The sequence below is a fragment of the Aedes aegypti genome, chromosome 3 (assembly GCF_002204515.2).
Source record: "Aedes aegypti strain LVP_AGWG chromosome 3, AaegL5.0 Primary Assembly, whole genome shotgun sequence".
Taxonomy (NCBI): Eukaryota; Metazoa; Arthropoda; class Insecta; order Diptera; family Culicidae; genus Aedes; species Aedes aegypti.
In genome coordinates, this window is record NC_035109.1 from 80,645,702 (window position 1) to 80,658,435 (window position 12,734).

Sequence of the window (12,734 nt, forward strand, 5' to 3'; positions counted from 1 at the left end):
TGATTGGTTGATCGAGAAAATATATAATTTGTCATTGTTCAAATAAGAAGGTCACTTTAAGGCTTGAACATTTTCTAAAATTGCCAGCGATTTGAGTGAGATTTTCACGTTGCCAGTTCTTAGGATTTTATATTCGCCAGTCTGTAGAGCGCACAGTGGTCCAGATTCAGAAATTTATGGCAAAAAATACGCATTCCAAATACTTGACAAGTTTTGATCCTGACAAGTGCTGTGGAATATGTTCGAGAGTTGCAAACCCTGTTTTGGGCATATTCACCTTTCTTTTTTAGATTTCATAGAACAATTTATTTTCCAAAATAGCGGTTTTCCAAACATTTTGAGGATTTCATTTTTTCCACAAAACGAAAGTTTAGGCAAACTTAGGCAAGAACATTCTTCTCCAATTCCAATCGATTCCTTAGACCTTAAAAGAGCATTTGGGTAAGATATCTCTTCGGGGAGTGACATGGAGTGATTTGTATTTTACGTACCTACAACAAACGCTCTTAATTTAGTGGGGTTAACTTCAGGTGAAAATAAATTTGCATACGGGAAAGTTGAATCTAGGTAAAAATGAGCTAGTTGTCACAAAAGCATATGCTAAAAAAACAAAAATGAAATTACACAAGTTTCAACGAAGATAAAAAAAAAACTAAAGTTTTAAAGCAAAAAATAAGTTTCTTGGACATGTACACCTATTTAGGATAAAAACACGAAGAAAAACAATTTTCTTTTGAAATTTTTGTATTGTTATCTATTTGATATTGCAAATGAATGGTTGACTTAGTTTCTCTACTAAAAACATGTTTGAAAATTAGGTCCTTGTCAGCTCAAGCTAAGTTGAACCTCTGTAAAGCGATACTTTCCACCAATTAGATCAATTTCACATTGATTTTTTTTAAGATTAATGAGGTTCCTTGCAATTCACATTCCAAAATACCCGAGGTACCCCAACAAATTTGGGCTCGATTCCGGAACCATCAGCGAAATAAATTCCATACATGTATCAGAAATATAACTTCTATGTCGGCACCCGGTACTATAAAGGTTGATGTGAATTTTAACACTAAGTTGTGTCGCTAAAAACGACATTCTTTACATGCTCAACTGGAATTTTCAATGTATCACATATTGATAGATTATAGAACGTGCCCTTTAAAAAAGCCAAAACCCATCGGCCGAAAAGTTGGAAAAGTAAAAAAACATCATTGTTCAGCAACCAGACTGAGCTGACAACCTGAAAGAAAAAAAAAAAAAATAAAGATATTCAAGTTTTGGGGGTCAAAGACCCCCCCCCCCCCCCCCCAGGGCAGAAATTTTTTACAAGAACTATCAAATATTTTTGTGAAGTTCAACACTAAAATTCAAAAACACCGGAGCAGTAAGTTGTATTAGCAATTATGTTGTTCGATGTTATGGCTTTCTAATTTAAAGACCTATGAGAAGTTAAAAAACTAGTTTTCTCGCTTTTTCTGATAAATGAACTACAGGTTTTTGAAGAGAAGTGTGCAAAACAAACATGCAGCTATGTATGCATATCGATACCGTTTAAAAAGCTGTTCGATGAAAAATTCGATGTTTTGAAAAAATATATGAGAAAGTGGCTCAGCATTTAGCCAATGTTAAGACCTCCAAAGATCACGTGAATTGTCGGAGATGCAAATCCTTAGGTTTTTAATGATTACAAATAAAAATCCATTGCAAGATTTAGGAAGATGGTGATGCCGTTGCTAAGCACACATTTTCGACTACAATCAGAAAATGCTGCAATATCTACAATGCTGATTTGCATTTGATAAACTGCTAATGATAGTCACAATGCTTCTTACTGTGATTTGCGCTGAAAGCTTGAAAAACTTGAAAACTTATGTATGGAACAGAAAAATCGAAGACTAATTCAACGCTATCACGCTAACGTAAGTACGTGGATCCAAAAGTAGCTTAGATAAACTTCCGAACAAGATATGAAATGTTTGAATGGAGATTCAAACGATCAGCATATTGTGATCCAGTTTAATCATTCATATTTAAAACGTTCAATCTATAACAAAATTTGAACAGAATGAGATGTTATTTGGAACCCGAAGATTTTTCCATACTTAACAAACGTATTTCGGAAAACTTTTGGAAAATTTCACCAGGTGTAACAGATTTCCTTCGAGTAGAATTGTAAATTTTTATAAAAAATGTACCCAGAGTGAACGAAAAAAGCTTAAGTTTGCATATGGTGTTATGTTTTTTCTTTAATGTTAATCCAGCAACATTTTTGTGTTTTTCTTCTCGAAAACTATTACATCTATCCAAGGTTCAAGTTCACAAAACCCCCCCTAGAGTCAAATCCTGGTTGCGCTACTGATTCACTGCAATACTGGGGAAATTGCAGTTCTCACTGATCAATGCTTAATACTGTTACTTTTTAGATTTTTTACTACTTCTACTACTATTGTGTTACTAATTCAGTTAATTCAAGAATAATAATAATAAGAAGAAACGGAAAACTACACTAGAAAACTAACACTAAGAAAAAACTTTAAAAAACTTCAATTCAAAAATCTAATAATTTGCTGAACTATTTACATTTAAGCCCTCTCAGGGTCTATCCGGGAGAATCACTACTGGGGCGGACTCACAACCCACACTTGTTTCGCGACTTCAATTCTGTCACCACTAAAGGGGGGGAAGGGAATTGCACGTAAAATAAATAATTTAGCTTTAACCCTGTATTTTCAAATTCAAATTTCAAATCATTAATTTATTTAATATATACAATATTGTGAGGGAGTTTTGAGGAAAGTAAAGGATGCACAAGTTAAATATCACCTGACCACAGCGGTTGCTGGGTTATTCGACTTTAGGACCTGTCGAAGACCGATTCGTCTACCTTTCAGCTCGAAGTCGACTGCCGGGTCGGGTCCGGGGAGGCGATGATTCTAGCTACGGACGGATTAGGTAGATTTCGTCCTATTAGCGTCCTAGCTAGGGATTTCTCCAGCCGCTCTTCAATACCACCGATGCTTCGTTCAAACCACTCGGGCACTTCTCGGTATCTTCAACCACTTCGTTAAACACTTGGCACCAATGATAATTAACGGTTGCGTCGCTTGATCACTCACGACAAATACTTGTAGGAATTTTGTTCCTATGGAATGCGAGAAAAGTTGAAAGTAACGGACGATTTTAACTGTCGGAATTTTGTTACCGAAAAAGATCTTTTCCTGGGCCTGCATATCCTTTTTATAGGACTTGATGATGCAGCAAAACCAAATGGTAGAACATTTCCCGGGAGGGATTTGTCTTCGCACAGTTGGTACTGGGCGCCATGCATCAGTGCATATATGGATGGGAAGGATTTTGATGATGGGATACCAGGGGTTTAGTTGGATGGGTATAAAATTCAAATTTAAATTATTTCTATTTACAAATTCATTTTTTTTTTAATTCATTTTTATTTATATTGAGGGTAACTGGTATCTTGGGATAGGGAATATAGGAATATTATTTACATATTAGGTTTTTTTACATTTAAACTAGAGTTAAAGCATAATTATTTACAAATTTAGGGGTATTTAAAAAAATATAAAAATATAAACAAAGTATGAATATTTACAAAAAAAAAAGAAGAAAAATATATATAAAAAAAACAAAAAGAAAAAATACAAAAAAGCAAATCTGGATTGTGACCTATCACATAGGTAACAATACGATGGATACTAGCAGATCACCCTAAATACTATATTTCTCACTTCTCCATTCGCCCCTGTTGTCGCTAGCTATAAGTCTGCTCTAATAACATAATCGAACTTAAACACGCGCGGCTGTGAAAGCTAGATATTAATCTGGTCGATAATAAATGCCATGAGCTGATGACCTTTTGTTTGATTGCAACCAACTATCACCGGAATCAGTAACCGTACCAATTTAAAAAGATCAGCTATTTTATAGCCTATCAAAACCCTTCCCATAAAAATATGGAAAAACGTGAAATCCGTCAAAACTCCTACAATGGCAAAACGCATAATCCAATTCCATGAATGTCAACAGCAATAAAGTAAAAAAGTCCACCGCCACCGGGGATGTCGAACGATCCAGACAGACAGACAGACATCGAAAATCTCCACATCCAAGCACTGTATCATAGGACTTAGCTATCTACAATACGTATTGCTCCTCCGTTTGTTATTGCCGCCGTCCGTCGAGAGCGTGTGACACCATCAGCGAAAAGTTTATTACACCCCCGATATGTTTTTTTCTTTTTGATTTACATCGATTTTATTCTGCTTTCCTTTTCACACAGGGTCTGGAATTTTTGTATCGCCATCTGGTCTACTGGTGCGAACTGGTTCCGTTGGTGTGAGCTTTATTATATGGATGGCCTGTGGATTGCTCTCGTTGTTAGGTAAGTGAATTTGTGGAACTGTTTGCGCTTTTATTTTGGGACTGGAAGTTAGATTGTGTCAGATTGAAAGGGTTCGTTCATAAATTTAAATAAAATGGTACACGAGGATGGCAGGATGTCCTTAAAAAAAGGACGAAGAATCCATTAAATGTTTCAAAGGATAGAACTGCTTTCAAAGTTTCGATGCCGACGATAATAACGATAATGAAATGGAGCCAATGCTCTTTTTAAAAATAATAAAAAATCATCAATCAAACTGTGATCCTGAAACAAACGTATGAAAATTTCTCAGAAATTCTTCTCTGTCAAAACAAACAAACTTTTTTTCATTATTCCCACATGCATTATGCAATGAACGCCGTGCACGAAATACCATGCGTCAGTCAGTCAAAGTATCGGTGTAGAAAGTTCCATTTCCACCGCGTAGACCTCAACAACGGTTGCCACCCGAACACGGTTGCGAGAAAAAAAAAGTACAACGCAGAGGATAACCGTGAAATCGAAAGTAAATTTGTACAGGACCCAACGCGGTAAAAGCATCATTAAGAAGAAATGAGACATCAATGACGCCGGACAGTCAGTGCGTGGCAGCTCTTGGGTCGAGCCATAGACGTAGGCTGGTTCCATATGCCTCTACTCCATGCTCTTTAGGCAATTCCTTAATAACTCCCACAGTTAGTTTCTAAATAAATGATTTGACAAATTCCCACTGATATTTGTGGCATCATTCATACAAATATTAGGAGCAGATTATGACGATATGCTGAAAGTTTTTTATGCAGGATTGTTAAAGAAATTCCAGTCAAATATTTGATGGAGTTTTGGCGGGATGAAACAATTTTTATGAATCTTCAGTTTCTTCTGAAAACTTTTGGTATTAGATTCACTTTGATGCAAAGAAGAAAAAAAACTACACAAATTTACAAAATTTTGGCTGTTTATCAATTTGTTATCCAGGAAAGTACAACAACCTACACATTTTGTCAAATTTGCTTACCAAAATTGATTTAAAAAGAATAGAAATATAAAGGATATTCAAATATTTTAATATGAATGATAATAGAAGTTGATCCAACAAATGATCCTTAAGTCAAGACTGATAGTAGGTTTCTTTTTAGAGACATGGTCCCTATTTTAATGCAAGTCTCTAAAACGTCTCTATTTTTATAGGAGGCCTCTTTTTTCCAAATTCTGCTTGCATTGATTACTAATGCAAAATTGCACACGCTCCAGCGAAACTTTCAGAGACTATAATGCACGCAAAAAAATCCATTCCCTTATTCGTGAACAAACAGTCATGGTAAACGGAACGCACTGCTTTTTCTGTTTCATGATTTAGTTCCCGAAAGCGTGAGTCTTTGCATTCCTTTTCCATGAACGTAACCACTAATCCTAGAACACAGTTCGTGGCTGTTCCACTGGCACGCTTGCTTAGTAACGCTTTCAATACCATGACTCTGAAATCATGATATCTAGAACCCATAACATCATATTCGCGATGTGATTCCTGATAACGTGAACTCTGTTCATGCGCGCTGTCAAAAATGGTAACGCATGCGCAAAACCAAAGTCAACAAAGAAGCCAATGTGAGCCTGTAATGTTCGCTTTCCAATGAATGTTTAATTGGCATGTGATACCTTTTTTTGTGATTAAAACCATTTTTCAGTTATTCATGTTGCTGTTAATGTGGTGCCAATTATTTGAGAGCTGTTTGCTGCTGGATGTTTACATTCCCCCATCACCCAGAGCATAGCTTACAACGGGACTGATTTCTGCTGCATTCGCTGTGCCGTATTTTTCGTATTTCGCTGCAACTAAAACAGACTAAATATACAGGCTGCTAAATATACGCAGCGCAGGATATTTAGGTTTGAAAATTGAAATTCTCTTTAGAAAAGGGGCAATAATGAGGGATCTTATAACAATTATTTATGATAAAAATCAAGGTTTTCGAAACACCATTATAAACGCGTTCCTGTTTCCGAGAACATGGTTCTAGATAACCAGAACAAAAATCACGGATCGCAAGCGTTACGAATGTTTTGTGGAACATAGTTCCTGAATCCATGATTTTTATTCATGGTGTATATTCGTAAAGCGAAAAACAGCTTGTTCTGGATTTCATGACTGTATGTTCTCTTTTTTCGGAACGGTTTATTTTGCGTGTGAGACTCTTCAAGCATTTTGTCTCGGAGAAAAAGCTTCAGCATTATCATAGTGATTTTATTTAGATTTTTTCTAGAGTCTCCTACAGCGATCTCTCCAGAAACTCTTCTAGAGATTTCTCTACCAATTCTCTTAGAAATTCTTCCAGAGATTTTTCAAAGGATGCTTAGAAGAATTTCTTCAGAATTTTCTATAGGAATACCTAGAGAACTCCAAAGTAGTAGCTTTAGTAATTTTCTTAGGAATTACCTTGATTTTCTTTTGCAAAACTATCATGGCATTTCCACCAGATATTGTTTTCACTAATCCTTCAACTGAATTCTCCGGTTGTTACTCTAGGAAGATAGATTTCTACAGAATTTTTGCTGAGGAAAACCTTGAAAGTTTATTTTAGATTTTTTTGAAACAAAAAATTGTTGGAGGGGTTTTTAAGTTACCTTGCAAGAATTCCGCCGCCTGTTCATGTGGATTCCTTCAAAAATTCATCCACGATTTCTGCACAGAAATCCAAAATTCTTTACAGCGAAGTAGGTTTTTTCGAAAAAAAAAAACTTCTTTTTTTAGGAATTTCTCCAGTATTTAGTCCAAGTATTACTCCTGCAGTTTTTCCAAACATTTTTCAAAAAGTTTCTCAAAAAATCGCATACGACCTTCAAAAGTTTACTTAAATTTTCAAAACCAGCTAATACTACAATGATGTTCCCAATAATTCGTCCGATCCAGGCGTTATTTCAGAGATCATTGTTCATCAACAGTGACTTTAAAACTTCCACTAGTTCAATATGAGGTTACTACAGGATTTTTCAAAAAGTGCCTCACGGATTTATTTTCAGAAAAATTTCCTTTTTTTTCTAGTCAATGCCAAACTAGAAACAAAACTTTCAAGACTTACTTGAGAAAATCTCAAAGTATTACAGTAGGAATTTCTGCAGAAACCTTAGAAGAAATCTCTGGAGCAATTGCTGAAGGTATTTTTAGAGAAATCTCTAGTTGAAGTTTTATATAAATTCTCAAAGACAGTTTTATAGGATATCCCTAGAAAATCTTGACAGTTCTGGAGAAGTCATTGATTGAATTTTAGAAAATGTTTTGACCAGAAACCTTGCAGCATGGCCCAGGAAAATCGATGGATTGATAAGTCGATAAAATCTTAGAGGAGTAAGGATTTTTTGGAGGAGTTCTGATGGTTCTTGAAACAATTATGAGAAAATTTCCATTTCTGTGATTCTCCTTGGGTAAATCCAGGTCAAACTTTTGAGACATCCAAAGCAAAAACTTCGTTAAACTCCTTGAGAAATTTCCGAAGTAATATCTCAACATTTTATCCCAATAAATTTCAGATGAAATTCGTACAGAAAATCAAGATATTCCATATAGGTCTTAGATATTGAATTGTCTGCTCTGATGCTAGGAAGAATTAAACTCTTATCTTCTGGCTCCTATTGGTTTCGTTTTGTTTTCTTGGTTTCCAACAAACTCCAAACTCTTTGCAGCCCTTTTCTGAATCCTTTTAGGTTTCTTTTTTTTTCATACAAGAGGTCTCTAACTTCCTATTTTCAAGGCACTCAGCTACTACCAGTTTTTTAAAGATGGACTAAGATGTTTCTTGTGGTAACAACTGGCATGAAAATGAGGGAGTAAGAAGCAAAAGGGTGTCAGCGAAAAAAACCTGGTTTTAAGAAAATTAACTTTGAAGCTTTTCAGCAACTTTTCATTCTATACCAATTGTATGAGCGTCAAAAAACAAGCCAGTCTACTGAAATTTATGTTATTTCTTCTGTTGAGCGGAAAAATCACCTGAAAATATCATTAGAACACCTGGAAACATTGGAATTTCCTCAACTGAAACGGACACATCCCTTTGCGTATAGGCCTTCAAATATACTAACTTTCAATTTCCAATATAAAATTCAATAGGGGTAAAACTTTTCTAAGCTTCACTGTACACAAAATATTTGCCAACGTTTGTCCTACATATAGTTTCGAGCGTGGACGCGCCTCTGTGCTGAATGCATGATTTGCAGAGGTTCACCTCACGCTAAGGATGTCTGTCCTGTGTAGGAAGATAGCAAAAATTTTTTATGCGCAAATTGCGGGTGCAACCATAAGTCTAACTTTTGGGATTGCCTATCGCGCAAACGAATCATTCTGGCTCGGACCAGGCAGACGAACGGTAAAGTAGTGGGATGGAGGACGAAATAACACTTCAAACAACTTGGATTAAATTTAATTTTAATTAAGGATACTTTTCACACTTGTATCCGTTCTGGTGAACGGTCGGATCCAAAAAGAGTGATCGTATGTGTAGATCGATAAAGAAAGCTTTCTGCTATAATTAAGTTATCTATTGCTATAATAGTTATCTATTGCCATAATATTTATCTAGAAACTACAAACGGCAACGGTTTTCGTAGCCGGAATGCCCTAGGTAGAATCTCCAACAATTCTATTTTTTTTTCAGTTAACGGTCGCTTGTATAATAATCATCAGTTAAATTATAATCATGTTCATTCACAACCTTATTTCCTTCCGTCGGGTTACCGTTCGAATCTCTGGAATTTGAATGGATTTACCCAAGCAAATTTATATGCCAATATTGTAGCAGTTAATTTAAACTCCTTTTTTCTACATACGAACAACCATTCTAATTATTTCAAATCAAAAGGAAATACCTCTGCTGCAGCAGGTAACTTCTATTCCACCTCTTCATCAACCGAAAATCCCAATTGAAAATCAGAAAATGTACCTACTTCTAGTAATATTTCTCCCTCTGATTTTGATTTTTTTTTAACCTTTACGTTACCGGCCTCCGACAAGGCATTTTCAAATGGCTGCCATTTCGTCAATTCCCATTCGATTTTTTTGAAACCACCGTCAGTTTACTTTAAAAAGGTTTCAGTTATTTGTCATAAATGGAGGATGCTGAATTCGGAACCATACCGGAGATATTCCGGATTGTACTGGGGTCACGAGGGTGCCAAATTCGGGAAATGTGATTATTTTTTCATTTATTTCAGCTACAACACTAAAGTTTTATGTAAAACGTGAGATTATGGTCGATTGTCATCATTTCAACATAATTTGAATAAGTGAACCGTTCTGGAACATCGTATCCGGTTCCGTCAGGGCCAGTTTGGGGACATTTCCGTATCATGTCCAAAACATACCGTGCGACGTCTCAATCTTCATGAATTCGGGAGAACATGTCAATAAAGGAAGAATAAACTAAATTTCAATGGATTTGGCCACTCCAGAGCACCTGACACAGGTTCCGCCAGGGCCTCTTCGAGGACATTTCCGTTTTTTGTCGGAAACATTCCGTGCGATGTATCAATTTTCGTGAATTCGAGAGAACATGTGAATAAAAGAAGACGAAACCCGGTAAAAAAGGAAGAATAAACTGCGACGTATCAATCTTCGTGAATTCGAGAGAACATGTCAATAAAAGAAGATTTGTCCACTCCAGAGCAATACAATTTGAATTTGGGCGAATGAACTGGTTTATTGAGTTTTAAGCATCAAAAATTGAAAAAAAAATGCATGAAGAATTTGTAAGTAAAACCTTTGCGGTTAATGAACATGAGCTCAAGCATAGATGACCGCTTCATAGTTGCACTCCGTGATTGACCAGAGCAGTCGAAGATGTACAGAGATTTAATGAATGGGGCTTGGGATTAGCGAACCATTCTCAAGGAGCACAAATCGAGAGTTCAAAGACTAAATATACCTCTGCATCTCCACAATTGTCTTGAAAAGTACATTGGGTTAGTGGGTGTTGTCGGTCCCATCGCTCGCTCCAGCGGATGCAAGCAATACAATCGATGGACCAAACATTTATGACTGGATTACACCACTTTTTCTTCGCACTGCGCGAACCGGACACGTCTGATTTCTATTGCATCGCTCTCCCCCGTAGGGGCGGCAAGCGACACAATTGATGGACCGAACACTAATATGTAGGAAAACCCTTTGCGGGAAATAGATGAAATCTCGAAAGGGTTCCAAATTAGATAATTTCTGGCTAGATTATTGTTTAATTTCTTATGAAATCCTTAACATACATCTAAGCAAAACTTTTATTCTGTTGCACGTGGAATTCATCCATTCATTAGTAAGCAGTACGATTGACGGAACTGACGTTTGGTTCTTTTTTTATACCGTCAAAACAATTATTGGCAGTAAATATGCCAAAGGTCAGTAAGCCAAAGGGATTTCATAAATCATAAGAATGTTTTTATGGTGTATTAAAAGCGAATTCTTTTTAAGTTTTTATCATCAAATTTATTGAGTAATTAATAGAAAATTTTCTTCGAAGTTTACAATAGATTCTTGGTAACATTCTAGCTAAAACCTTTTTAGGATTCTTGTTGGATTTCTGATGATGTTGTAAACAAAGTTCTGGTGGATTCCTTGTTAGTTTTCTTCTCAGCTTTCTGCTGAGTTTTAACTAGTTGCTCAGTGTATTCCTGCCATGGCGTATTCATGAAGATCTGCATAACAGGTTTTCCAAAAATCTTGGTAAACATCTGTTCAGAAAGATCCTGCCTAAGACTGACAGAGAAGCCACATCAGTTTGTATGTATTTTATCCTAGATTTATTTGAATACTTTTCATAATTTTCATTATGCCTTACCCGTGGGTCTATTCCTCATTATTTGACATGTTCTGTCGAATTCATGAAGATTGAAACGTTACACAATATGTTTTGGACATGAAACTGAAATGTCCCCTAAGAAGCTTTGGCGGAACCAGTACCAGGTACTTAGGAGTGACCTAACTAGTTGATACCGAGTTCATACTTCATTAATTGACATGTTCTTTCGAATTCACGAAGATTGGCACGTCACATGTTTTGTTATGGATATAAAACAGAAATAGGGGCCCAAATAGCCGTAGCGGTAAACGCGCAGCTATTCAGCAAGACCAAGCTGAGGGTCGTGGGTTCGAATCCCACCGGTCGAGGATCTTTTCGGGTTGGAAATTCTCTCGACTTCCCAGGGCATAGAGTATCTTCGTACCTGCCACACGATATACGCATGCAAAAATGGTCATTGGCATAGTAAGCTCTCAGTTAATAACTGTGGAAGTGCTCATAAGAACACTAAGCTGAGAAGCAGGCTCTGTCCCAGTGGGGACGTAATGCCAGAAAAGAAGAAGAGATAAAACAGAAATATCTCCAAGGAGGCCCTGGTGGAACCTGTGCTTGGAGCTATGGAGTGGCCACATCACATGCTAATAAGTTGATTTTTCCTTTATTGACATGTTTTTTACAATTCACAAAGATTGAGACAAAAGTAGAAATATCCTCAAAGAAGACCTTATGGAACCTGTGCCAGAAGCTCTGGAGTGGCCAAATCTTTTATTACCGTGTTATTTTTTATTTATTGACAAGTTATTTAAAATTATTTAAGATTGAGATGTCGCACGGTATGTTTTTGGATATAAAATGGAAATGTTCCCCAAGAAACCATCGTGGAACCTGTGCCAGGAGATCTGGAGCAGCCACATCTGTTCGTACCGAGCTTTTGCTTCTTTTATTGACATGTTCTCTCGAATTCACGAAGATTGATACGTCGCACGGTATGTTTCCAACAAAAAACGGAAATGTCCTCAAAGAGGCCCTGGCGGAACCTGTGTCAGGTGCTCTGGAGTAGCCAAATTTATGGATATTAAGTTTACTCTTCCTTTATTGACATGTTCTTCTGAATTCAAGAAGATTGAGACGCCGCACGGTATGTTTTGGACATAAAACGGAAATGTCCCCAAATAGGCCATCGTGGAACCTGTGCCAGGATCTGGAGTGGCCACATCTGTTTTTACCGGAGTTTTTCTTCTTTTATTGACATGTTCTCTCGAATTCACGAATATTGATACGTCGCACGGTATGTTTCCGACAAAAAACGGAAATGTCCTCAAAGAGGCCCTGGCGGAACCTGTGTCAGGTGCTGTGGAGTGGCCACATCTATGGATATTTAGTTAATTCTTCCTTTATTGACATGTTCTCCCAAATTCAAGAAGATTGATACGTCGCACAGTAAGTTTTGGACATAAAACGGAAATGTCCCCAAATAGGCCCTCGTGGAAGAGATCTGGAGTAGCCACATCTGTTTTTACCGGTTTTTTCTTCTTTTATTGACATGTTCTATTGAATTCACGAAGATTGATACGCCG

At 36.7% G+C, this 12,734-nt stretch overlaps 1 protein-coding gene across 2 annotated transcripts in view; it reads left to right on the top strand.

Annotated features, from left to right (window-relative positions):
- The window catches only part of LOC5578015 (b(0,+)-type amino acid transporter 1), a 218,615-nt gene that overhangs the window by 163,625 nt on the left and 42,256 nt on the right, over positions 1-12,734 (top strand). For both annotated transcript variants that reach the window (XM_021848856.1, XM_001656705.2), the window contains exon 4: positions 4,295-4,396. In XM_021848856.1, the coding sequence (XP_021704548.1) occupies positions 4,295-4,396 (102 nt within the window). The remainder of the gene's footprint in view (positions 1-4,294; positions 4,397-12,734) is intronic.